The sequence below is a fragment of the Clarias gariepinus genome, chromosome 26 (genome assembly GCF_024256425.1).
Source record: "Clarias gariepinus isolate MV-2021 ecotype Netherlands chromosome 26, CGAR_prim_01v2, whole genome shotgun sequence".
Taxonomy (NCBI): Eukaryota; Metazoa; Chordata; class Actinopteri; order Siluriformes; family Clariidae; genus Clarias; species Clarias gariepinus.
This window is the reverse complement of record NC_071125.1, coordinates 2,501,073-2,527,415: the sequence shown is the minus strand read 5'-3', so window position 1 is coordinate 2,527,415 and position 26,343 is coordinate 2,501,073. Positions and strand designations below refer to the sequence as shown.

At 38.2% G+C, this 26,343-nt stretch overlaps 1 protein-coding gene across 1 annotated transcript; it reads left to right on the top strand.

Annotated features, from left to right (window-relative positions):
* The first annotated feature begins 189 nt into the window (after window positions 1–189).
* Window positions 190–25,989, top strand: septin7b (septin 7b). The gene is made up of 14 exons (XM_053487379.1): window positions 190–252; window positions 3,216–3,318; window positions 6,679–6,785; window positions 7,836–7,936; window positions 8,155–8,289; window positions 12,113–12,230; window positions 14,273–14,365; window positions 14,517–14,613; window positions 20,246–20,297; window positions 20,477–20,602; window positions 22,405–22,425; window positions 23,977–24,112; window positions 24,341–24,486; window positions 25,117–25,989. Exons 1-14 carry the CDS (start codon window positions 190–192, stop codon window positions 25,154–25,156), a joined length of 1,338 nt encoding a protein of 445 aa, XP_053343354.1. The 3' UTR covers window positions 25,157–25,989.
* The last annotated feature ends 354 nt before the right edge of the window (window positions 25,990–26,343 follow it).

Genomic DNA, 26,343 nt, shown 5'->3' with positions numbered 1-26,343 from the left:
ATGAATGAAACAATCGATACTTCTATCTATCTATCTATCTATCCAATTGTATATATTTTTCCAACTATGTAAAAATATGAATTTGCTAAAAGTGGCTGTTTAAATTTTTTTTTTCATCTTTTTCTTTCGTTCTCGCTTTCTTTTCTTCTTCTTTTAATCTACGTGCACGACGCAATTCGAATTCCTCCGATGGCGATTCTCGAAACCCTGCTGCGCTCTTTGCGTAACCCGGAGCCGCTGCGCCGCAGCTACGTGACGTAAGGCGCGTAGAGTTTTTTTTTTTTTTTTTTTGCGGAAGTGTTAGCAGGGGAATGTCGGTTCGGTTTCTGCAGCAGCTCTGAACCGCGACATTATGGGTAAGAAACATTCGCTCTATCTCTTTGGTAAATTAATACTAAATAATTCTCCCCAGGAACGTTTAGAGATTACGATTTTATTATTATTTAAGTTGCGTTTTTTATTTGTGTTTTTATTTTTCTTTTAAACATATTTACGTTAGCCTCGGCTAGACCGCGAGTTTAGGCATTTCCTGTGATTTTTTTTCTTCACTGGTCTGGAAAGTGGCTCGTCAAATAAACACATAATTATTTTATTTTACCTGTATTTCATAGTATGATAAATATTTTAAAGGAATACTCTTCCTAACTGTGTGGTTAAGTAAACATACGGAAGGGACAATATTAGCTTTATTAGCAAAGCTAGCTGCAGCTCTGTTTAAGCTAAGCTAACAGGAAAACTGTTAAAATATTCAGTCATTTTTATTGTTTTGTATTTTTTTTTTGTCTGTCTGTTTCACTCCAGATGTGTGCATCTGTAGGCAATAAAAAATGGGATAATATTAAAATAAGGTTGATCCAACGCGTGATATGTTTGGTATGGAGATTAGCTCATCGTGTAAAAATGCTGCTAACCTGGTTAGCTTGGTTTAGTTAGATAAGGGGAAGGTTTAGCCCGTGCACGCGCCTCAAAGCTCCATAACAGAAGCTTTTTAAAAGCTTCAGTAATTTAATTTGTGTTATTAGTGTTGGGTTTCTTTGGTGCATTTAAAGTTTTATACAAATTGAATTCTAGTTTTTAGACACGTCTTTCTGTTCTGTAGACACAAAAGAACAATGTATATGAAAAAAATTATATGCAGACACATATGCACAGTCTGGTTTTTATTCCTGTATTAAACTGAAACATTTACAATGACCTCATCATCCTGTACTTCCTAGATCTGTATCCAATCAGACGCTTTGTCAGTTAGGTAGCCCCGCCCCTGGTGTAAGAACCCATTCTACATTATAGCTAGTCACTAATAAACCTCTGACTGTCCTCATTTTAAGGAGTTTCCAGTAGGATTTACGAGTCGAATTAGGTTTCAAGTAGATATTTTGGAGAACATGGTCACAACAGGCGGTCAAATTTTTGTTTGTTTGTGCATGACCAATTTGAAACATGTTGATTTTTTTTTTAGGGGACTCTTCCGTCTTTCATAGCTCTTTTGGTTGTAGCTAGTTATCAGTTACAAGCTGTAGCTAGACATGGAAGCTAGTGCATAAACAGTTTGGCTTGCCAGGTTTGTACAAAAGGGCGGGGCTAAGGCACATCAACATCCAATTGGTTTTATTATACTAATAAAAGAATGTGAGAGTGTAATTTGGGCAAATTTGTCAGCAAAGGTATACAATCGAAGAGTGTTTTTACATTAGGGACATGGTTTTGTAGAACCTTCGACTTTAAAGTCTGGTTAATTTTGATCAGTGAGAACCCAAGCGTTCCATGCTTAGGAACCGTACCCGAGTTCACTGACAGAGATGGTCTCGAGAACTATATGATGTAGCATACTCTGGCACGGACCGAATCAGTTTTTAGGGCCAGTTGTACCTGAAAAAGGGAGAAGAAATGACATCATCAGTCATTTTTTCCCCAAAAAATATCAAACTAGGTGCATACTGCCATCTGCTGTATCGGAGAGTATGCAAGCATACCAGAGTATGAAGAATAATAATAACTACATTAACGCTGGCCAGCAGTGGAGTGTGGGGAAGGGTGGAGCAATCATTCCTGGGCACCGTACAGATAAATTGTGCCTAATGGTACTTTGCCCTAAGACACAGTTTTTCCATGCTCATCTTCGAGAACCCCCAGTTTTTCCAGTACAAGCGTCAGGATCCTAAGCTCTAGCATCCCGACATTATGACGAACTCAACACTGAGAACTTCCCAACAACTGAATTCCCACAAATGCTTTCGGACATGTCTCAGCATCACTCTGTCCCTAGGGGTTAAGGGATAAGTTTTCATGCTCACACAGATGACAACCCAAACGCTGCTCATTCCTAAACCTGAGCATCGGCTTCGCTGCCCCCGAGGGGTGACGAGGAGATTTTATCTTCACCCTATGTAACATGAAGTCACGTGGCTGTAGTGTTAACCAGAGCAGCAAATACTCGCCAAGTGAACCACAGTTATTGTTATTTATTGATCGTCTAAGGTCTACCGGAGAAAGTCTGAATGTCTTTGAGTGTTGCACAGAAGCTAAAAGGCAAATTGAGGCTTTTATCACTTTAATCTAAAATAAAAAAAATTCACTTTGGAAAAAAAAATTACTTCCTGATCTTTACAACCCTAGATCTGATTTAATTCGAAAAAAGGAAATTTAATACCAGTGTTTTTAAAAATGATCTACACTCCCTGATTCATGTAACGTATTGAGTGTCTCGTATGAATCATGTATTAGAATACAGGATAGAAATGACTTCAGTTAACTCTGATAATATCATGTTAATCAGATGATTGTCTTTTTTTCTACGGTAGATTTTCTTGTCCTTATGCTTTTGACACTAAGACATTTTCTTCTTTTCCTTCTTCTCCCTTCATGCGGAAAAAAATAATTCTGGATACTTATCGTCGGATTTATTTCGACCTTAACATCTGCGTCACCCGGACTCGGCTTGGATTAAAACAAACAGCAGTAAGTAAAGTTTTTTTTTTTGTCTTGGAGCAAATATCAAGCTTAATGCTGAATGTGTATGTAGTCTAGAGTAAACATTTTAGAGCAAATACGATATTGAAAATAAAACGCTCAGTAAATACTTAAGAGAAAGTATCAGGCGTAATGCTAACCGTTTAATCAAAATGTACTTGTTTAAATCGAGGTATGAAATGAAAAGTGGGTTTCTTGTTTTTCTCTCTCTTTCTCTCTCTCTCTCTCTCTCTCTCTCTGTGCAGCAGCAGAAGAATCTCGAGGGATACGTGGGGTTCGCGAGCCTCCCCAACCAGGTCTACAGGAAGTCTGTGAAACGGGGCTTCGAGTTTACACTAATGGTTGTGGGTAAGAGAACAGCCACTTTCTGTTTGTAGGTCATAATTCGGCGGTACATATCATGCGAAATAAGGCATATTTAAACAGTGCAACGATAAGTAGTGAGGATTTACGGCACGACGCGCGCCAGCACTCTGAATTTCCTGTCTGGCGTTGAACCTCAGCCAGCGGGGTAACTGCATTCTTGACGTTCGTTGTAAATGCTGTCAGGATGAAACCACACAGGAAGCCAGGGGTTGAAAGGCAGTGATTTCACATCCTGCCTAAATAAAAAATAGTTGCAAGTGCAAAATGGAGACTTTGTTTTAAGCAGAATTATTAGATAGATGTCTGGTGTCTGGTGTTTGAAATTTAACGTTGCAGTAAGCATGATCTGTACAGATATACACTACCGCTCAAAAGATTGGGATTGCTTGCAAATTTTGTTTTCCAAAAATAATTTTATTCATTTCGCAAACAATTGAAGTTAGCCGGAATTTCAAGTCTATAGATCTGAACCCTATTGAGCTGTTGTGGGAGGAGCTTGACCGTATGGTATGGAGAAAGCCAATCCATCTTGTGAGACATGCTCCAGGAAGCATGGGGTAAAATCTCATCAGATTATTAAAAAAAAAAGTTGACAGCTGGAATTAAATAAAGGCAAAGTTTGACAAACACATTCATTATTTCCATCATAATCATTATTTCAAACTCTGTGTCAGCATGTCTTGTTCTTTTTCTGTATTTTCTATACACACTAACTTTGTTTGTGTTTCCTTTTAAAACAATTAAATTTCTAAGTGATCCCAAAACATTTGAGCGGTAGTGTAGTGAAAACTCATGACTAAATAAAAACAACTAGTGAGCCGTGAACTATTTTACTAAGTTACTTAGTAAAGTATCGTATTTACTACGACTATTTTTTTTTTTGCGAGCCCGTGCCTTAATGTTCTTGCGCACCGAGATGCTTTTCTGCGCATTATGTTTGTACAGGGTGGTTATTTTAGCCTGGAAAGTCCATTATGAGTATAATCGAGCTACAGTGCAGATGCTCAGAAGATCGATCGCTCTATCTATCTGTCCGTTCATTCATCCATCCATGCTTGGACTTTGTTACTTTTATCCCAGACTGTTGCCATATCACACAATTTCCTCCGTAAGATGTGGCACAGGCTTTTTACGCCGGATGCTCTTCCAGTCACACGGATATAATCCATCCATGCTCCCTTCGGTACATCGGGCGACGGATACACCCCACCCTGGAGATATATCCGTCATCTCTGTGGTGGTTACTTACTGAGTTGGGTTGCCAGCTCGACACCTGCTCAACCCTTCCACTTCCTAATCGGGCATTGGACCGGCACTACTTGGTTGTATAGGCCTTAGGGTTAAAGGTTTGTTTAGGGATCTAACAGTGTTGACCTTGTGATGACTAGTGAGTTGATTCTCCGATAGACCCTTAGCTGCCTCGCAAGATCTATTTATTTAAGTATATTTTTCATTTTATTTTTGGCTCTTATGTCTCGATAATGAGTTTTTGAAATCCTCAAACCAGGCTGTTGAAGATTATTATTCAAGCTGAGTGATTTTTTTATTTTATTTATTTATTATTTTATTTTATCTTTTTCTGCCTGTATCCCATCCCACCACTTCTCTCTCTGGTACACAGAGCTGCTTCGTGAAAAGAAAAAAAAACAAAAAACTTGGTGTTCAGCACATTTCCTTCATTCTTTCCTCGTCCTGTCATCCCAAACTCAGCTCTGTTAGACGAAACATCTGGGATATTAAGCACGGAAATACGACAGGCTGGTAAATACCAGTGTTGTTAAAAAAATGCTTCTTGTGTTACAGCTCTCGGACTTAGTGTGTTAGATGTTTGTATTTATTTATACAAATTCCACATTGAGATAACTATCGTGTTTTCAAAGGAGACATGGTACAAAAGGGGAAAAATATAGATAAAATCGACAGACGGGTCACAAGCATGTGTTGAAACACATCCGACCAGCACAAGGAGAGGTGAAAGGTCGAGGACGAACGAGCGCAAAGCTTAAAGTTTAGAAGTTGTACAGACTTAACTAAAGAAAATGGGTAAAAACTTTAGACTTAAAATGGTCCAGATAAACAGCATTTAAGGGAGACCATTACGAATGCATGTTTGTGACTCTCATTTATAACGAAACAATAAACAAATAAAAAAGATGATTTTACTTATTTGCAGACTTTCAAGGTTTTTTTTTTTCTTTTGAGTGGTAGCTCATTAGCAGCAAACGTGGACCATTGGTGTGTCTGCTCGCACACGGTCCGGTTTTCTAATCATTGCTCAGTTACGAAATTAAAAGGTTGGAGTTTTTATCTGCATGATGTGGTGGTGGTTATGTGACTGTTTTGTCGTGTTATGTTTCACCAACTTGAGGCTCTTCAGTCCTGGAATGTGTCGCTTCCTCAGACTGAACAAAAACACAACTCTCGTCTTTATACTCCATCAGGTCTGTGCTTATCTGCACGCCCTTCTCCTTATTTAGCGATTCAGCAAGGGGTGCAAATTATAGGTCATATAAAATTTATAGGTCGGGTAAACACTTAAACACGATGACTTCCTGGTTCAAAAAAAGAAAGTCAAAACACAGCTAAAGCCCTATTTGGGTTGGATTTGTTTATTAAAGGGAAGGTTATATTACATCCGTAAAAGATAAAGTTTGGAAGACAATAAAATGTCCACTGGAGGAGTAAGGTTGTGGCAGGTTGTCTCTTCTCATGAATGGCGGTCGTGCAACTAGTCTCTGTTTATAATAAATTAAAGGTTTTCTACGACAAGTCATATTTTAAATCAATTCTGTAAATAAAAGCTAAAAGTTAGCATACCTGAAATCGCCTAATAAATAATATACAGTGCATTTTCTCTTCTCAGGACAGTAATGAGATTTAGATTTATCTTTCATAATAAAACACAAGGCTGAAAGGTCAGTCAGAACATTACAGCTGGCGTTTCACAGCCTCCCGCTCGAATCTAAAAAAAAAAAAAACTGAGACGCAGTTCATTTGAGGTCCTTACTTTCCTCTCGCATGGATCTCGTTATTCCCGTCCATTGCCAGGCGGCGCAGAACCCAGAGGCCTCACGAAGGCGAAGCATGCAAAAAAAAAAAGGGACAGTCCTTCGTCCCGCCACAGACTTGAAATCTCTTCGGCGTCATTAGATTAACGATCCTCCTGAGCCAAAACCAACGACAGACTTTGCCATCTGTGCATCGACACAAAACTGGCCCTGGTGGATTTTATTTGGGACTACATTTTTTTATTTTTTTTTTCCTAGTTGTTATGATTTAAAGCTGCACTCATCTTTCTCTGAATCCGAAATGAATCTCACATCCTGGTTTCTCAATTTGCAGGTGAATCAGGCTTGGGCAAGTCGACGATGATCAACTCCCTCTTCCTTACTGACCTGTATTCGTCTGAACACCCAGGCCCGTCGCACAGAGTCAAGAAAACCGTGCAGGTACAGTAATTACTTATTTATTTATTTTTGTTTTAGGCCTCTTCTCCGGCTTCGGTTTCCCAGCATTCCACAGTAATGCTATGCTGCCATGTGGTACGAGTTAGCACTTGCAGATGTTTCACAGTTTCACACCATAGTTTTTCATTGTTCTAATCAAGTTCAGAAAAAGCCAAGAGAGGGAGATTGATTCATTCATATCGTCGTGGTTCAACTAAAAAAACTAACAGCTTTAAAAAATAAATAAAACGGCACATTTGTTTAAAAGAATATGCATGTTTTTGCATATTTTAAAATTTTCTTCTTTTTCTGTTTTTCTGTCTTCCACACGAATAAAGAATAAACAGTGCGATACTGGATGGTTCTGATGTGATATTTGTGGGCTTCTCATGTTAAAGGAATTAAATATTCCTGTGTCTTGCTCTTTTTAAAAATTAATCACCTCAGGAGTAGTGAGTTATTACAAAAATGTTGATTGGTTTCATATGAGGGTGTTTTATTTTTCTCGTACCAAAGCAAAAGGAAGTAATTGCATTTTTTTAAATTATAGATTAAAGATTAAAATGTTATACTTCATCCTTTGATGTTTTAGTTGTTTCCTTACTAGCCTAAATTTTTTGATAATTCTATCTTGATACCGGGAAATCACAGATTGGCAGAAAACTTTTCTTTCTTCTGAACCGTCGCCGCAGGATGTTTCTTTTTAAAAATCGTCTGTCTTGGAGATTTTTTTTTTTCTCTTCTTTTTTTCAACTGGTTTATGACAAATTTTTACTATGAAGAGAAAATTCACCACGGTGTTCATCAAGAAAAACTTTTTCCATTAATCATATTTTTTTTTTTACTGTAATCACTTCTGTGAGGAACTTTGTTTCTTGTGTTGGTGTTGAAAAAAACCCGGTTTGTATAAAAGATATACTATACGATACTATAGAGATAAGATATTAAAATGAACTGCTATGTTACTTTTGGAGAAAATGACCATGAACGAACGCCTGTGCTACGCTGATTTGTCATGATCGCATTTGTGTGTGTGAACGGTCTGTGCCGCAGGTCGAGCAGTCGAAAGTGTTGATGAAGGAGGGCGGCGTCCAGCTGCTGCTCACTATGGTGGACACTCCCGGCTTCGGAGACGCCGTAGATAACAGTAACTGGTGAGTGAGTTTGACCAGCCTCTGAGCTTTCACACACAAATATACACATGTTTACTCATCTAGCTGCTTCTTGTTAACCGAGCTCACAGGATTTGCAGAGTAACACTGTCTGCTTCAGAATGTTACACTTAAGTGATGAAAGCATTGTGTGATTAGATAGTTAATTTATGCTAATTTATATATGTATATAAAAAGCTTGTGTGTCTCGCTTGCCGCAGCTGGCAGCCGGTGATCGATCACATCGACAGCAAGTTCGAGGATTACTTGAATGCAGAGTCGCGCGTTAACAGGAGGCAGATGCCTGACAACAGAGTTCACTGCTGCCTGTACTTCATCGCTCCCTCAGGACACGGGTGAGTCAGGAATCTTCAGGATGTGTGTTACTCATAAACTCATTTAATTCAGTAAAAGTGTGAGAGGAATGCTGTGTGTGTAGATAGAGTTTGATAATGAAGAAACGGGACTAAAAAAATAAAAAAATTATTGTCTCAGTATTCAAACACTAAGGATTCACCTCTGTAAAAAGGGACTGGACTGATAAACACACGCGCGCATACACACTGATCTACAAACAAATATTTATATTATCAGCTGATATTTGCACAAGGACACTTTTTCTTATCTGTGCTGCTACTCACAAGAAATGTTTCCTGTTTTTTATCTATAATGCCATTAACTTGCACTACCGTAACCCACTATTTCAGTATATCACAGTTTATAGCATTGTCATGTCATGCTGCTGCTCCTGTTTTTGCACATTTGCACGAGCACTTTGTCGTCTTTTTATTTTATTTTATTGATGTCTTTTGTATAGTACTTTAGAATAGTTTTTAATAATTTATGGTGTGAATTTGGTTCGTCTTAGTCATTTAATTAGGTATACTAGTTTGCTACGTAGTTTCTGTTAATTTATGCTACGTGTACAGTGTGTAGCATCTCGCTCCTGGAGGAACGCAGTTTCTTTTCACTGTATACAGTATGGTTGACTAAATGAAGGATTGATGATAATAGTGGTATTTGCAGTCAGTCCTGTGTTTAATACTCCAATGTGACGCTATTTGACGCAAGTCTTGTGTATTAGGGACGGGAATCGTGAGTCCACCCGATACGATATTTTCACAATTTCTATTTGCCGATTTGATTTTTATCTTGATTCTGTAAGTATCACAATTTTATAAATTAGCTGATTCCATATCACGTCCCGTCCCCCATCTGCGATCGTTTAATTGGAAGCAGATAATTACACCGCTCTCGCGCTACCTCTCATGTACCTGTTTATTCTGCTAGCATGAGAACGGTGTACTGTCCACTGCTAATTAATTGATTGCAAATGGCACCGTTTTCCAGGATAGATTTTTGAGAGTTTTGAAACTGGTCTTAAAGGGGTCATACAGCACTACATGCACTATTTTAAGCTGTTTGGACTAAACTGTGTGTTAGGAGAGTGCGTACACAACCACTCTACGATGATAAAGAGCCGCCCAGTGGTTTTCTTTTCGTTTATTACAGTAACATCCCCCTTCTGAAATCAGGCCAATCGCAAAAGCCTTGCCTTGTGACGCCACACCACAAGAGGGCGTTCCTACACAAGTTGATTGACACTGGTGTTTTAGCAAAGACCTGCCCTGAGTGAGAAGACGCTGTCGGCCATTGTTTTTTCGCCGCTGGAGCAAAATGACGCCTAAGCGAGTGTTGTGTACAGTAGTTGGGTGTAATAGCGAACACAGCAGTCGTCATTCACTACCTAGGGTTAGTGACCTAGGGTACCTACCTAGGGTTAGGTATCTGAGCCACTGAGGACGCAGTGGCTGAATTTAGTTTTTAAAGCTAACGTCCCCGCCGATTTACCTAAATGCGTTCATGGTTGCGATAATCATTTTTCACCAAACTGCTTTATAAACGCGGGTCAATATAAAGCAGGTTTTACTAGGAAGCTGCTCCTAAAAATCGGATCTGTACTAACGCTTCGTGTTCCTGCTTCATCTTCACCAGGCTCGGTGAGTGTGATTTATTTTACTATGACTCTTTGCAGATCGCCTTTTCTAATACTCACGATAAATGCGGAGTGTAAGTTAACTTATACTCTCATAGAACATGGTTATGGCTTCTTCTCTGTGTACATCCGTCTCTATATAATCCCTAATCGCCCGTTTATAATAAACAATGCATTAAGGTGATTGTCTAGTTGCAAACTGTGTACGTAGTCGGAAAACTATATTATGCTTACCTTTGTTACGTTAGATGGTTTATAACGATGTCTGTCGAAGATTAAGAAGTCATGTAAACACATCAGTAAACACATCGCGTCCGTATCTCTCTCGGTAAGCTTCTCCGCTTTTCTTGTTGTTGCTCGCAGCAGCGTAACAGCCCGTTAATTTATGCACATGCAGTGATGAGAAAGACAAACGGGTCGATGCATGTCCATTCTTTTAATTTCTGCGTTGTCAGGCGATATTACAAACTTCCGCGTAGGTTCCGTACTTAAATCAAACCAAAAACGACTGAGGAAAACAGGCTCGGGCTCTATAATCCATAGTTTTCCAGTTTGGACTGCATTACCCACAAAGCACTGCGTGGCAATGCTTTGTGGGTAATGCAGTCCAAAGCATTGCCCGCACTGGACTACACTTCCCCTCGCTATACCCTACGTGTCACGCCCCACAGAACAGGGGGGGGGGGCGGGCTTAGCAGAGGTCATGAGCATTTAAATTAGCATGTAATGAAACAGGTTGCTGAGAACAGAGCTAGTTTTTACCAGGTAAAAGTAGTTTTTTTTACACAATCCTTTTGAATTTTTAATTAACGTATAATACAAACTTTTCATTAGGACCCTAAAGATCATATTAAAATTTAATGAAAAATATAATGTGTAGGACCTTTAAATGTGTGCAGCCTATTTTATTTAATTTTTTTGTAAAAGATTTTTTTGTATAATGTAAAGCTATAAAATGTCGTTCTGTTACGCCACTCAGAAGCTTCTGCATTCGATCGCCCTTCTTTTCTAAAACACGGAAAGTATCTTAATATTGAATACGAACAGAAGACATCGACGCGAAAAAAGGCTATTCGGTAAAATTTTGGCAAAGCCGTAGCTATGAGCTTAAAACTGCCTCATGGGTTGTGTTTCATGTCTGAGCTCAAAGCGTGGAGGGCACGTGCCAAGTCACGAATTCCCCCGTCGTCGCGCCCATTTCCTACTGTTTATGGCACTTTGATAGATAACGAGCAGATAGCGAGACTGGAGGCTGTTTGTGCACACTTGTGTGTCGCTTTATTTCCAAACGATTCAAGGCCGTCGGCTGCACTGAGTGGGTGTGTCATGTTGTAGAAGTACATCACATAAAAATGCTTATTTTTATAAGTGAGATTGAAAAAAATAGATAAAAAAAATGGAGGATTTGCACAATCCTGGTCGAGACCAGTGCACGTTTAGATGTTGAATCAGTCTGTGTATGAAAAGTGTATTTTCTTTTGCTTTTTGGAAACAAGATTCTTCCAGATCGTAACTGAACGTAGTGTTGAATAATAATCCGATTATGACCCCTTTAATGCAGCACACATTTTAAACATGTATTTATTTATTAATAGCTGAGTTTTAATGCTTGTTTAACTTGAGTCAGATTCTGATGATAGGCTTTTGGATCCACCTGAAGCTAATTTTACTTTTTGAGACTGAAACACACTTCCTAATTAATTTGCGCACAGACACTGAGACACAGCAAACATTTCTGCCATGCACACCGTGTCCTTTCTGAACTCCGGCTGTACAAACCAATCACGGCGGGTAATAACAGACACTCAGCCGACCCTTATCACAACCAGAAAACTGGCAGGAAATCCACAGCACACCCACAAGGAAGAGTTTGTTTCATTTCAGCCTTGAGCTACATAGCTGGAAATGTGCTGAGTATGGAAGAATCTCTCTCTTTCTCTCTGGGATTAGGTCACAATCTGTTCATAAACATCCAGGTCTTGTTTTCCCATCTCGTATGTGTGTATGTATGTGTATATGTGTATATATATATATATATGTGTGTATATATATATATATATATATATATATATATATATATATATATATATAAATTATTTATATATATATATATATATATATATATATATATATATATATATATATATATATATATATCTTTTTCTTTTTTCTCTCTCACACAGACTGAAGCCGCTGGACATCGAGTTCATGAAAAGGTTGCATGAGAAGGTGAACATCATCCCTCTGATTGGCAAGGCGGATACCCTCACTCCCGAAGAGTGCCAACAGTTCAAGAAACAGGTTTAAGTCTCTCTCATTCACCCTGTCCTTCTTTCTCTTTTGGGATGTTTGAGAAATATGGCAAAAAAAACATACACAAAGATGCATCATAAAAAAAAAAAGATCTTTATAAACCGTAATATCAGTTTACAGATTTTTCAAAAGAAAACTTGAATGTTTTCTTTAAAAATGTAAATCATGACTGCTTTTATATTTATTTTCTTTAAATGAAAAATTTTTAGTCTGCGCCATACTGTTAGATGTTTAGTCACAATGCTAACGGATAAATGTAATGCTCTAATTGATGGCGGTATCGGTTATATAGTCTCATTCCCCAGCTCTTAATGTTGGAGCTGCACAATAAATTAATTAAAAAGAAAAATAAAGTGTGGAACCAAAAAAACAATCCAGACACTAATTAACTCGTACAGCTATGTCGTTCGTCCGTCTTCCATCTTTCATTTCCGTAATCATACACATGTAGTCTGTCCATGTAAGTTATGGTACTATTAAAAAATAATAATAATAAATAAACACGCTCTTAAAAAGATGTCTCGAGTATGTTGATGACATGCAGCATTAAACATGTACTGTCAAGCTCCGTGCTCATCTCAGAGCAGAAGGAAAATGTTTTCCCAGCACGTGAGCCCTCTTCATTCCCCCTCACCTGGGTTTGGGCTCAGCTAATCTAATGCAGATACGAGTCAGGACCGTTGAGCAGCTTAGGTCCGGCGTGTGCCGTGCCATCTGTTTGAGTGTAAAACCAGCAGGAGGAGAGGAGGAGCAGGAATAGAGGATAAATCCCAACCTGGTTTTTGTTGGGATAAATGAAGTCCATGCTGAAATAATTTGACTAATACATTCTATTAATAATAGTCATTATTAATTAAAAGCAGGTCTAGATTTGAGATTATAGATTGTTGGAATTTTTGGTATGGAAAGGAAAGCATCTACTATAATGATCGCAGTGCTGCTTGTTAAGTCAGCAAGATGTGTAAAAAAAATTTTTAAGGAAATGCATAAATCTTGAAAACTAAGGCAGTGTTGATCAATGTCACCAGTTTACATCTTACAGCGCTTCATCTTAACATGGTAGCTATAATTAGTTCATCTTCCAGAGATATAAAAACAATATATGAGTAATTCCATCTCAAATCAACTAATGAAAGAGAAATTTTCCACCATCACTTCTCAGATTTTTCTGATTTTTTCACCAGTTGTTGGTATTGCCATGAAAATGAAAAACCCTCAATTTTTTTGTCCCAACACCCACTTGTTAAAAAATGTCAGCCATCTTAATTTTTGGCCTCAAAGTGCTTCAAGACGTGCCACGCCCCTTTTTGAAATCCTCTTTTCTTTGATAACTCACTTGCTATATGTCATATGGAGATGAAACTGGGTATATTTATGTAGTTTTTTATGTAGATTCAGATTCTGCAATCAGAATTTCATCTGCTGTGGTTATGGAGATATTTCTGAAAAAACATTTTTTGGGGGTACCCCTTTTCGACCCCCCAGAACCCAAGGTCTGCATGTATATATGTTACTCCAAAAAATAGGGGTTACTTCACATCACCTTATCTTGAAAATAAATAAAAACCAGAGGTGTGTTATGCCCTGTTTTATAGAAATTATCAAAAATGAATTGTCCAGGTTTCCATATGTATATACATGTTATGCTTAGGTTAAAATCTATTTATACTGTACACATACAGAAACTTTTTTTTTTTTTTTTTTTTTTTTTTGGTTTCTGTTTTTTTTTTTTGTGCATTTCTGCTCGAGTAATTGAACGCAGCCTGTCTCCCTCCCCTGAAATGTGAAGCAGTTCATGATAATATTGGATTTATTCTAATACCTTTATAGCAAAAAAAAAAAAAATCTTTTTACCCTCAGTCATGAAAGTTAAAAGTCATGAACTCCGTCATGAAAGTTAAATCTGTAAAAAAAAAAAGAAGAAAAATCATCTTGCTTAGAGGATGTCTTTGTGCTCATGTTTAAGAAACCATGGGGACTCAGTGAAATGTTCATGTTCACTTTTTTTTTTTTTTTTTTTCCTTTCTCAGATCATGAGAGAAATCCAGGAGCACAAAATCAAAATCTATGAGTTTCCAGAGACCGACGACGAAGAGGAGAACAAGCTGGTGAAAAAGATCAAAGTGAGTTGGTTTTTTTTTCTTCTTTCTTTCTTTTTTTCCCCCATGCATTTTTGTTCATTTTAAAAGGTATGTCAAAGTGCAAGAGTTTGTACTGGGCGTGTGAAACAGTTTGATAAACGTGTGTCTATTTGTGTGCGCGTGTGTGTCGTAGGATCGACTTCCTCTGGCTGTAGTCGGCAGCAACACCATCATCGAAGCAAACGGGAAAAAGGCTAGAGGGAGGCAGTACCCATGGGGCGTGGCAGAAGGTACACTGACTAGCATCTTGGCACTGACACAGAAGCTGGCAAATTCCTTGCGCTTGTACACATGGTTACTTAACGATGCACTGGTAGTTTTTTTTCCCCTCCTTGCTCATACAAATTACCTGGAAGTTATGATTTAAGTAAGACGGACCGGAGCACAGAAATGTGTCGCACATATGATTTCTATCTGAGGCTACAGTCATCTGTAGCTGGGAATCTATGTAGCTGATTTAGACATGCTTTCTCAGAGCTCATACCGTCTTGGAGGAAACGTGTCATAGTCGTCCGCCTACGTGGTTGGAGTGAGTGCTTTAACAGAAAGAGAAGAAGAATTTTCACACACACAAACACACAACCTAAATTTTTTTTAATCCTCTTTTATATTCGCTTATAAAAACAACTAAATAAAAAAAATGTTGACACAATTAAAGCCGTATTAGAAGCTTAGCGCATTGTATTTGTCATTGTTTATTTTAGGACTTGCAAGTAACAGTGGTGTGAAATTTTTTTTCTGATTTCTTATTTTATCATGTTTGTCACATTTTAGCATTTCAGATCATCAAACTAATTTAAATATTAGTCAAAGATATCACAAGTAAACACATCATGCAGTTTTTTAAATGAAGGTTTTTATTATTAAGGAAAAACAAAATCCGAAACTACATAGCCCTGTGTGTGTGTTGATGGGGGAAGTGTTTGTCCCCTAAATCTAATAACTGGTTGGGCCGACCTTAGCAGCAACAACTGCAAACAAGCGTTTTTGATAACTTGCAATATTTTGACTAATATAAAAATTTTGTTTAATTATCTGAAACATTAAAGTGTGAAAAACATGCAATTTAATAAAAATATTAGTAAGGGGGCAAATACTTTCACACCACTGTAATGTGGTTTTATGTTTAATTAGAAAACAATTTATTATTATTTTTTTAAATTAAAACATAAATTAAAATGGCCAAAAGTGCAGGGAGTTTTGAGTATGGTCCAGTAGTAACGGTAGTATTGCAGCGTTAACACATTACTTATATGTGTGCTTTTTTTTTTTTTTTTTTTTTTTTTTAATAAAATACATACATAAAATGCATTGAGCTTATCTAAGTGAATTGTTTGATTTTTAAAGATTTTGGAGTTTACATGAAATAAGACACAAAGTCATAAATGGAACTTTAAATGTACAGTAAATATAAAATATAAATTTACAATAAATTTAATGCAGACAAATAACTAAAGTTAATTTTTAGCTTTGGACACAGCTTGTTCCAATGGGCAAAACTGGAAGTATTTTGGATCATCGTTTTTTCCAAATTGCAAATCTTTCAAACAGCAAAAAAAAAAAAAAAAAGTGTTTGGTGCAACTTTTACATTTTTTCTTAAATTACAGAATCTGTTACTGTTTTTTTTTTTTTTCTTTTCTTTTTTTTTCAGCTCTGCATCAGCCGTGTTTCCGACTCAAATGTTATAATAAATGTTTAGTCACATGACTAAGTACTCATTTATTATAATTAGCCCTAGTGACAAGACTAAATAATTAGATATGAGCCATAATTACATGACCAAGTGCTCAAGTATAATTAGCCCTTACTAAATAAATAGACTTTAGTCATAGTTCAAACATTCAGCCATTAACGTTCAGTGTTACTTGTGAATCACTTAGGTAAACCATTAGCTGTAATTTACCCTAGGGTCAGTTTTCTCATCATATGACTCATAAGATCATACAATAATCAGCCATAACATGACCACCTGCGTAATATTGAGTATATCCCCCTTTGCTACCAAAACCAAAAGTAATGCACTGTGTAAACCGACTCCTTTCTGTAACAACCAGCATTAACCTTTTCTTTAATTTGAGCTACAGTGGCGCTTCTATTGGATTGAGTTACAACGGCCCAGCCTTCACTCCACAAGCGGAGACCAAGTCCAAGGCTGCAGCTCTTGTTCTTGTTCCTGGTTTGCAGTGGTCAGGACAAATCAAAAGTGATCCAAGAAGGAAAACCGAAGAACTGGTGACAGAGTCCTGTGTGGCTAAGGCTCACTGATAAACATGTATAGTGAAGGCTGGCCTGTGTAGTCCGATCCAATAGAAGCGCTACTGTAGATCAAATTAAAGAAAATGTTAACGCTGGTTGGTTGTTACAGAAAGGCGTCAGTACACACAGGTCAGTCCTGTTATGGTGGCAAAGAGGGGAGATACTTCAATTAAATTTTATTTGTAAAGCGCTTTTAACAATCGTCATTGTCGCAAAAGCAGCTTTACACAATCAAAAGAAATCATGGAAGTTTGTATTAAATGTGAATGTGTATGAATCAAAATGATCAGATTGTCCCTAATGATCAAGCCGAGGGCGACAATGCTGATGGGGATAAAAACTCCTCTAGAGGGCAAAAGGAAGAAACCTTGAGAGCAACCAGACTCAACAGGGAACCCATCTTCATTTGGATCAGATAGTAGGGGTTGATCTGCAGTCATGACTAACTATGACGCCATAACTAAAAGGGAGAGCCAGAAGGAAACACAGACATGAGGGGGAACTGGGATGTAAAGCAACCCATCACTTCACAGTCAACAAACCTGAGTGATCTATAAAAGTGTGTGGAAGACGGCATCTTCCACAAACATACCAGTTCACCATAATTCTCTACGTCCATGACGTAGCCCAAAGCAAATCTTTCTGCGAAAATGCTTGGCTAAATAAATAGGTTTTTAGCCTAGACTTAAACACTGAGACCCGAACATTAATTGGAAGGCTATTTTATAACTTTGGGGATTTGTAATAAAAAGCTCTGTCCCCTGCTACATCTTTTGATCAAAGTAGGAGCGGCAGATTGTAAGACACTAGCAGTTCACTCAGATACTGCGGCGCGAGACCATTTAATGCCTTATACAGTAAGGTCAATAAGTATTGACCACCCTGTGATTTTGCAAGTTCTCTTACTTAGAAATCATGGAGGGGTCTACAATTTTCAGTATCAGTGCATTTTCACTGTAAGAGACCAAATGTAAAAAGAAAAATCCGGAAATCACATTGTATGATTTTTTTTTTTTTTTTTTCAATTTGTCAATTACTGTGTCAAATAAGTATTTGATCACTTAAGTCAAAAAAATGTAATATTTGGTACAGAAGCCTTTAACAATTACAGAGGTCAAACAGTTTCTGTAGGTCTTCACCAGGTTTGCACACACTGCGGGAGGGGTTTTGGCCCACTCCTCCATACAGATCTTCTCTAGATCTGTCAGGTTTCGGGGCTGTCGCTAAGCAACACGGAGTTTCGGGGCCCTCCAAAGATTTTTTATTGGATCTAGGTCTGAAGACTGGCTAGGCCACTCCAGAACCTTGATATGCTTCTTACAGAGCCATTCCTTGGTTTTCCTGGCTGTGTGCTTTGGTCATTGTCATGTTGGAAGACCCAGCCACCACCCATCTTTAATGCTCTGACTAAGGGAAGGAGGTTTTTGTCCATGGGCATTTGTCCAAATACATGCCCCCGTTCATCCTCTCCTTAATACAGTGCAGTCGTCCTGTCCCCTGTGCAGAAAAACCCTCAGAGCATGATGCTTCCAGCCACATGCTTCACTGTAGGTATGGTATTATTGGGATGATACTCATCATTGTTCTTCCTCCAAACACATCGAATGGAGTTAAGACCAAAAAGTTCTACTTTGGTCTTATTTGGTCCCTGGGAATCTTCAGATGGGCCTGGACATGGGCTGACTTAAGCAGGGGAACCTTCCGTGCGATGCAAGATGTTAAACCATGACGTCTTGGTGTATTACTGATAGTAGCCTTGGAAACGATGGTCCCAGCTCTCTTCACGGTATTGATCAGCTCCTCCCGTGTAGTTCTGGGCTGATTCTTTACCATTCTTAGCATCATTGATACCCCACGAGGAAAGATCTTCCGCTATTTAGACTTTGGCTGATTGTGGGGTGCACAGTCTTCATGACGAGGCTAATGACCTCAAACAGGTGCTACTAATTTTGAATTATGAGCAGAGTGTAGCTGGACTATTTAAAAACAAAATAACAGGTCTTTGAGGGTCAGAAATCTGGCTGATAAGCAGGTGTTCAAATACTTGACACAGTAATTCACAAATAAATTGTTTAAAAAAATCATATAATGTGATTTCCGGATTTTTCTTTTTAGATTCTATTTCTCACAGTGGAAATGCACCTACGCTAAAGATTGTAGACCCTTCCATGATCTCTAAGTAAGAGAACTTGCTAAATCACAGGGCGATCAAAGACTTATTGACCTCACTGTATGTCAAAAGTAGTATTTTAAAATCAATGCGAGAGTTTTGCAGAGGGAGCTAATGCAGTGGGGAAGATGTGCACCTTTTTGGTGCTCAATGTGGTTCTAGTGAGGACTCTTGCTGCTCCATTCTGGCTTGTTTATGCAAGTTGAATGACCAGACAGTAAGGCGTAACAATAGTCTACAATGAACTTAGTATTTTGCAGCGTTTAGTGACAATATATTTGTTATTTTCGCAAAGTTTATGAGCTGAGAATGCTATCCTATTATCTACATGTTCTTCAAACGAAAGACTGGAATCTATAATCACACCGAGGTCTTTTACTGTTGCACTTAAATAAAACAAAACGGCCATTTGAAGTTGCAGTGTGATGAGAAAGCTTGCTTCTAGCTGCATGTGGTCCTATGACCTGACTATGACAGGTTTTGGCACCTAGGTGGTGGAATGAACTTCCTCTAGATGTCCGTACAGCAGAGACTTTGACTGTCTTTAAACGACGACTTAAGACGCATCTGTTTCTCCAGTACTTGGATTAATGACACACACACACACACACACACACACACACACACACACACACACACACACACACACACACAAAAAAAAAAAAAAAAAAACTCTTCCCTGTTGTGTTTGACTAATGGCACTTAGTTATTAACCTAATTAACCCAGTGTAAATATGTATCCAATTATGTAAACTTTAAAGCACTTTTTGTAAGTCGCTCTGGATAAGAGCAACTGCCAAATGCCTAAATGTAAATGACTAGAACTTCTGTCTTGTAATACTTAATTGTAGGTAGGCGGTCATAATGTTATGGCAGATCTGTATATAATAATAATACACTTCAAATAGTCTTCATAGTATAAAATTTTATTCTGCCGTCAAAAAGCAGACAAAGCTGCCGAAGAAGCGTTATTCAAAAAAAAACAATGAAATGCTTTATACCCTTCACAGATTGAAAACCAATTTTAAATGAATACATCAAAAATAAATGGCAATGTTTATTATGCAGGACCCTTCTGTCCATCAAACCTATTTTATTTTACTGTAAATAGAACTGTAAAAAAAACTTGCGTCTTTAAAGAACTTCTTTTATTGTGTTGACACTTTAAAAACTTTTTAAAGAAGTTAATACAAATGTAGTTTTAAAGTTCTTTGAAAAAAATAATTTTAAACATCTTATCTAGTTTAAGTATTGACTAACAAAAATTACTCTCGCCATGAATACAGCCATGGAAGCTGGCATGACTTTAAAAAAAGAAAGAAAAGAGAAATTCTGCCGGCACAGGCTTGTCTAACCAGTCTCCTGTCACAGTTTTACACCAACACAACTGAGAATTCCTTTTCTCTCTCTCTCTCTTTTTTCCCCCCCTTTACAGTTGAAAACGCAGACCACTGTGACTTCACCATTCTGCGGAACATGCTCATCAGGTACACGACGCAGTGTAGACCTGCAAACAAAATCTTCAATCATCATATCCTGAAATTTATCATATATATATATATATATATATATATATATATATATATATATATATATATATATATATATATAAAATATGTGTCTGAAGCTTACTGCACTGTGTCTAACATCAGTGCTTCTCTCCCAGGACTCACATGCAGGACCTAAAGGACGTCACCAACAACGTCCACTACGAGAACTACAGGAGCAGGAAGCTGGCCGCAGTCACTTGCAATGGCATGGACAACAACAAGGCCAAAGGACAGCTCACCAAGTACGTATCCATGGCGCTCTTGCATTACACCTAATCTGAAGTTTAGTGCATTTATTTTCAGCTTCACAGTGACTTAGTGTCCTGTCAGAAACTATCAAGTGCTCATAAAGGTTTTTTCTTTTTTTTTTTGCCCCACTGTATATAAAAAAAACTATTTAGTCAGCCACCAATTGTGCAAGTTCTCCCACTTAAAAAGATGAGAGAGGCCTGTAATTTTCATAATAGGTATACCTCAACTATGAGAGACAAATAAGAAAAAAAAAATCGAGAAAATCATATTGTAGGATTTTTAAAGAATTTATTTGCAAATTATTGTGAAAAATAAGTATTTTCAAACTCCACTATGAACAAGACCAAAAACAGTCAAAGGACACCAGAAACAGAATTGTCAGTATTATTAGGCATCGTGTGAAGGTTTAGCTTTGTTGTTCTCTTCTTCTCTCATGTTTAATGACGGCTCTCGAACCAAGTAGTTGCAGACTGCCACCTGCTGTATCAAAAAGCGTAAATATGCCAGTATTCAGAGTACTGAGAGCAAAAAAAAAAGGCTGAGCAATTGTTTCTGTGCAAAATAAATAAATAAAATTTGTAGTTAGGTTTAAAAACCTCAGTAAAATATTTCTGATTGAGTATTTACATTTAAAAAGTAACCATCCCTATTATTATAATTGTTTTTATTAAATTTTAAACAATTACAATATGAAAAGTATGAAAGTGCAAGATTCAGGTATAAAACATTGAATTATATAAATAGCTATCCACAGTTAAGTAGAAGTTATACAATATAAGCAATCCCAAAAAAAATGTACACATAAATAACAGTAGACAGTAAACCAATGAATAAATAGACAAATGAATAACTAAAAAATGGGAAGAAAAACTAAACAGTAGGGGGAAAAAAAAATAACCAGTCTTGTCTCGTGTGTTGATCAGAACTATAACGTAAGGGATGGGGTTTTGGGAATGCCTAATCTAGGTTGCTAATACTTAAGTACGAGATCTAATCGGGTAGCCAACAATTACAGTTTTGACTTTATTAGGGAAAGACGTCGTATTCTTTAGTATGTTTAGTCTTGCATTATAATGCCAACAATTTCAGGTCGTTACAAATCTCTAACACTGGAGACTCCTTCCTTCAGCGTGTTCTCTCATAGGTCCATGTGTCAGTTCTGTTACTACGGCAACACATTAGAGGCAGCTCCTTAATACAGACCTGAGACTTGCCGTTCTGAAGGAGTTAACCCATTTGAAAATAATGTGACGAAAAATAATCAGAGCTTAGTAAACACCTGCGGGTTTTTAAGGTGCAGTCTCGATGTGCACACCTGTCTCTGTCTGTCTGTGTGAAATATGACACGAGACAGATCAGCTCCATCAGCGCACTCTGTTTTGTCAAAACGAATGACTCAGCATTTCCTGTCATATGGCTTTGTCCGATCAAATTTCATAGCGGTTAACCTGGCCTGTAAACGCACGCATGCGTGAGTGTCACTCGTGCGCTTCCACGCATACACACACACTCTCGCTCGCACTAACACACACTGCAGCAGCCAATAAGCTGCCTCGCCAGATTCACCACTAACTGACAGGAAACCACATTTGCTTGATCTGAGACATTTTATTTTTTTCCCCTCCTTTTCAGAGCTCACCATTTTTCATTTTAGCATTTATTGTTTTCACAATCTTGTTGTTGCTCCTTATCTCTCTCTCTCTCACACACACACACACACACACACACACACACACACACACACACACACACTGATTTCAGCATGCTAAGGTTGTGTCTTTCTGTTTTGTAGAACCGACTCGGTCGAAGGCATGTAAGTGTGGTTTTGATGTTATTTATTTTTTTATTTTTTGAATTCCTCCCAAAGCAAACCAGTTTCTCTCCCCTGCACTGGTGATGGCGCCCTCTAGTGTCTGTGATGGAATTTTTTTTCTCCCTTTTTTCTTCCCTTTCTTTTCTGGCAGCTTGAAAAAAAAATTTCATGCAAGTAAAGTCATAAGCATGCGCATGCACACACTGTATAATGCAGAGGTTAAGGTTCTTTGCTAGGCTGTTTAAAAAAAAAAAAAAAAAAGTCCCGGTTCTTAAATCTAATATTAAATGCTTTGCACAGGTTTTTAGAATTTAACAGGTTTCACAATTTAACACACGACATGATTTTGGTCCTTTTATTTTATTTAGATCAGGTCCGCGGCTCAGAAACAATAACGATGAAGCAAACACCAGTTCATTTTAACCAGTAAATTGCTTTAGGTCTGTTTTCTCGAGTCGTTGCTGGTTAAATCGCAGCATCAGTCCAGACCTGTCGTTTGAGCTTTCAGGTGACATCATAGCCTGGTGCTTTGCCTATTTTTTGGTGCTCCGTGTGTTTGCTTCGCTCACTAACCTCCAATCAGCGCTCAAGCTTTCTCGCTTCGCCGCTTTTATAACCGTCTGCCTGTGTGTCACCGGAGAAAAATGGGGAAAAGCTGGAATGTTGGATGGGTGTTTTATCTTCGCGGTTTCTTAAGTGCTGTCCAACGAGGTCTGCGGGTGTCTCTCTCTCATTTACGCTCTGTGTCTCTTTTCCAACACTTTCTCTTCCTTTCTCGGTGTTTAACTTTTTACATGCTGTTTCTCTCTTATGTGTGTCTCCTCTTTACTCTCCCTTACTTTCTGTCCCTTCACTAGTTCTCTCTCCATTTTCTTCTTTTATTTCCTGTCTTTCTGTCTCTTTCCATCTGTTTCTCTCTCTCCATCTTGCAATGCCTTTGTTTTTCATTTTATCACTGTCTGTCTGTCATCTGTCTCTCTCTCTCTCTCTCTTTCTCTCTTTTTCTTTCATGTATATATTTAATCACCACAGTTGAGACGTCCCTTACTCTCTCTCTCTCTTTCCACTGTCTCTCATTTCTTCTTTTATTTTCTCTCTCTGTCTTTCTCCAACTCTTTTTGTGTCCCTTTTTTCACATGCCGTCCCGCTCTTGCTCCGTTTGTCTCTCATGTGTGTCTCTCCTTTACTCTTCCTTACTGTCTGTTCCTTCTCTTCTCATCTTTCTCTCTCTCTCTCTCTCTCACTGTATGTCTCAGTTCTTTATTTTGGTTTACTTTATTTTGGTGTCTATTTGCCTCTATACAGTATGTCCTCTGTCTCTTTCCTTCTGTTTGTCTCTCTCTCCATCTTCCAGTGTCTTTCTTCTTTTATCAGTCCATCAGTGTCTGTCATGCTCTCATCTGTCTCTTTCTTTCTTTCATGTAAATATAAAATCACTGCAGATGTGAGACGTCTCTCTCACTGTAATATAACAGTAATTTATGAGTGCAGTTTGTACAGTCGTCTGGTTTGTAACTCTCTTGCGTGCATGCGTGCCGGCACGTCCCCCAGGAGCCCTCTGGCGCAGATGGAGGAGGAGAGGCGAGAGCACGTGGCTAAGATGAAGAAGATGGAGATGGAGATGGAACAGGTGTTCGAGATGAAAGTCAAGGAGAAAGTCCAGAAACTGAAAGACTCCGAGGCAGAGGTATGACTTTTCTGCTCCAGGGCTTGTGGAAGCGCTGTATAAAGACCCCCTGTCCAAAACACGTGCACGCACGTGGATGGTGGTGTGCAAAAGTCTAGGCACCCTCCAATGTTCTCATTATGATCTATATACTAAATATATTTTGACATCATGGGTATAATTGTGTTCATTCTAACGGTAGTTATGTTATGGTTTTTTTTTTTTTTTTTTTTTCTTCCCTCCGTGCAGCTGCAGCGGCGCCACGAGCAGATGAAGAAGAACCTGGAGGCTCAGCACAAGGAGCTCGAGGAACGGAGACGTCAGTTCGAGGAGGAGAGGGTGAACTGGGAGACCCAGCAGCGCCTCCTCGAGCAGCAGAAACTCGACGCCTCCAGGTCAGCACCTACATCACCATCACGTCACGCCAAAATTAACATGAAATCAGCATGAACTCCCCGAGTTTCTCCCTCCCTCTCTCCCTCTCTTTCTCTCTCTCTCCCTCTCTCTATCTTGTTTATGCCATGTCTCTCTCCTCTCTGTATGTACCACATTTTTTGTCTCTCTATTGTTCTGTGCCTTATTTTCCATTCCTCCCTGTCTCTCTCTCTCATTCTTTCTTTGTCTCGCTATCGCTCTGTCTGTATTTTTCTCCTTTTTCTGTCTAACTTGATCAGTGTCTATTTTTTTCCATCTGTCGCTCCCTTCTGTCTCACCATCACTACTGTCTCTCTACGTCCATCTGTCTCTCTCTTTTTTTTTTCTGACTGTCTATCTCGCAGTGTCCATTTTATTTTTCCATCCGTCTCTCTCTCTCTCTCTTTTTACAACAACACATTTGTGAGCCTTTCCAGCTCAACTTTTTTTCTTCCTTAAAACTTGCTACGAATAAACATGGAAGAATATTTGAAAATATTACTTTATTTCTTTAAAAGAAAATGTTGTACCTTGTATTAAAGCTAAGCAGTGCTCATGATATCAGATATTTAATCTCTCACTAACACACACACACTTCCTTTTCTCTACAGGACTTTGGAAAAGAAAGCGAAAAAAGGGAAGATATTTTAAAAAACCCGCTTGCAAGACGACTACGTTGTTCATCGCCGCTTCCCCCGAGCTCCTGATATCCGCCATGAACGCCACATTCGGCTCACAGCTGGACGCATACACGCATCTGAGTATGGACTAAAGCCAAACCCTTAGATGTGTATACGTACATACACACACGCGCACATGCCAAAATCTATACTCAAATAATTTTTTTTACGACCTGACCTCCGATGTTATTGATATGATTTTTCTGTCATCATTGTTGCCTCTTATGGTGTCAAACTAAGGCCACTCCGGGGCTGTTAATTAAAACTCTCTCTCTCTCTATCCTCAAACCACTTCATTATAGCTTCATTAATATTAATATTTCTGCTAGTTTATTTTTATATATAAATATATGTGTATGTATATGTATCCGGAGCCAGTTAAAGTTTTTTTTTTTCCTTCTTCTTCCCATGTTTGATTACTCAGACGGTTTTGTAAAAGATCTGAGACATTGTCAAGGCGATCACGGCGATTCTGTGGTTTTGTGTGTCGAAGCCGTGTGAAGCTACGCCTCGGCTAAAGTCTCCTGACGTACTCGATGGAAAGACAAAAAAAAAAAACTAACCCATATTTGGTAATATGTATTCCTTTTCTGTATTTTTTTTTTTTATTATTATTTTATTTTGCATTTGTAATTGTACAGTCACTTAATAAACGTGTGATATGGAGTGAGGTAATGTTATGTTCTGACGTTTCTACAGTCGAAGCAGTATTTCATTGTTTGTTTTCCTTTTTATAATTACTGTCCAATTGATTTACGTTAAAACTCCAAATATCCTTCAGTAAAAACCCGTCTGGACAACATACCACGCAGTCCTCTGTGCTTCTCCTTACGTTATCCACACCAACCTCGGGTTACTAAGAGGTTGACATGTTGAGTGTGTTGATTTAGAAATAATGGCACCCCCGGGAGAAAGGGCAAGATTTATATTACAGACATTGTTTACAGTGACTCATTTTTTGGGGATATGTTAAAGGATTAATCTGTAATACAGGTTTAGGATTATTATTTATTGTAATTAAAATCTGGACCAGCTGTAGATGTCCATCTCAGCCAAATAGCAAAGAATTAATAGCCATTGAAGTAACAGAAACCAGAGTTGAGTCACGCTCATCTGAAATAAATTCCTTTCGCCTCACTGGACTTGAGTGAGAAAAGT

Bases quoted from the DNA above. Each gene is read 5' to 3' on its own strand.
- septin7b (XM_053487379.1), top strand. From the start codon at position 190: ATGGCGATTCTCGAAACCCTGCTGCGCTCTTTGCGTAACCCGGAGCCG. The intron at 12,231-14,272 runs GTTTAAGTCTCT...TTCCTTTCTCAG, and splicing joins GCCAACAGTTCAAGAAACAG to ATCATGAGAGAAATCCAGGA. The intron at 24,487-25,116 runs GTCAGCACCTAC...TTTTCTCTACAG, and splicing joins CAGAAACTCGACGCCTCCAG to GACTTTGGAAAAGAAAGCGA.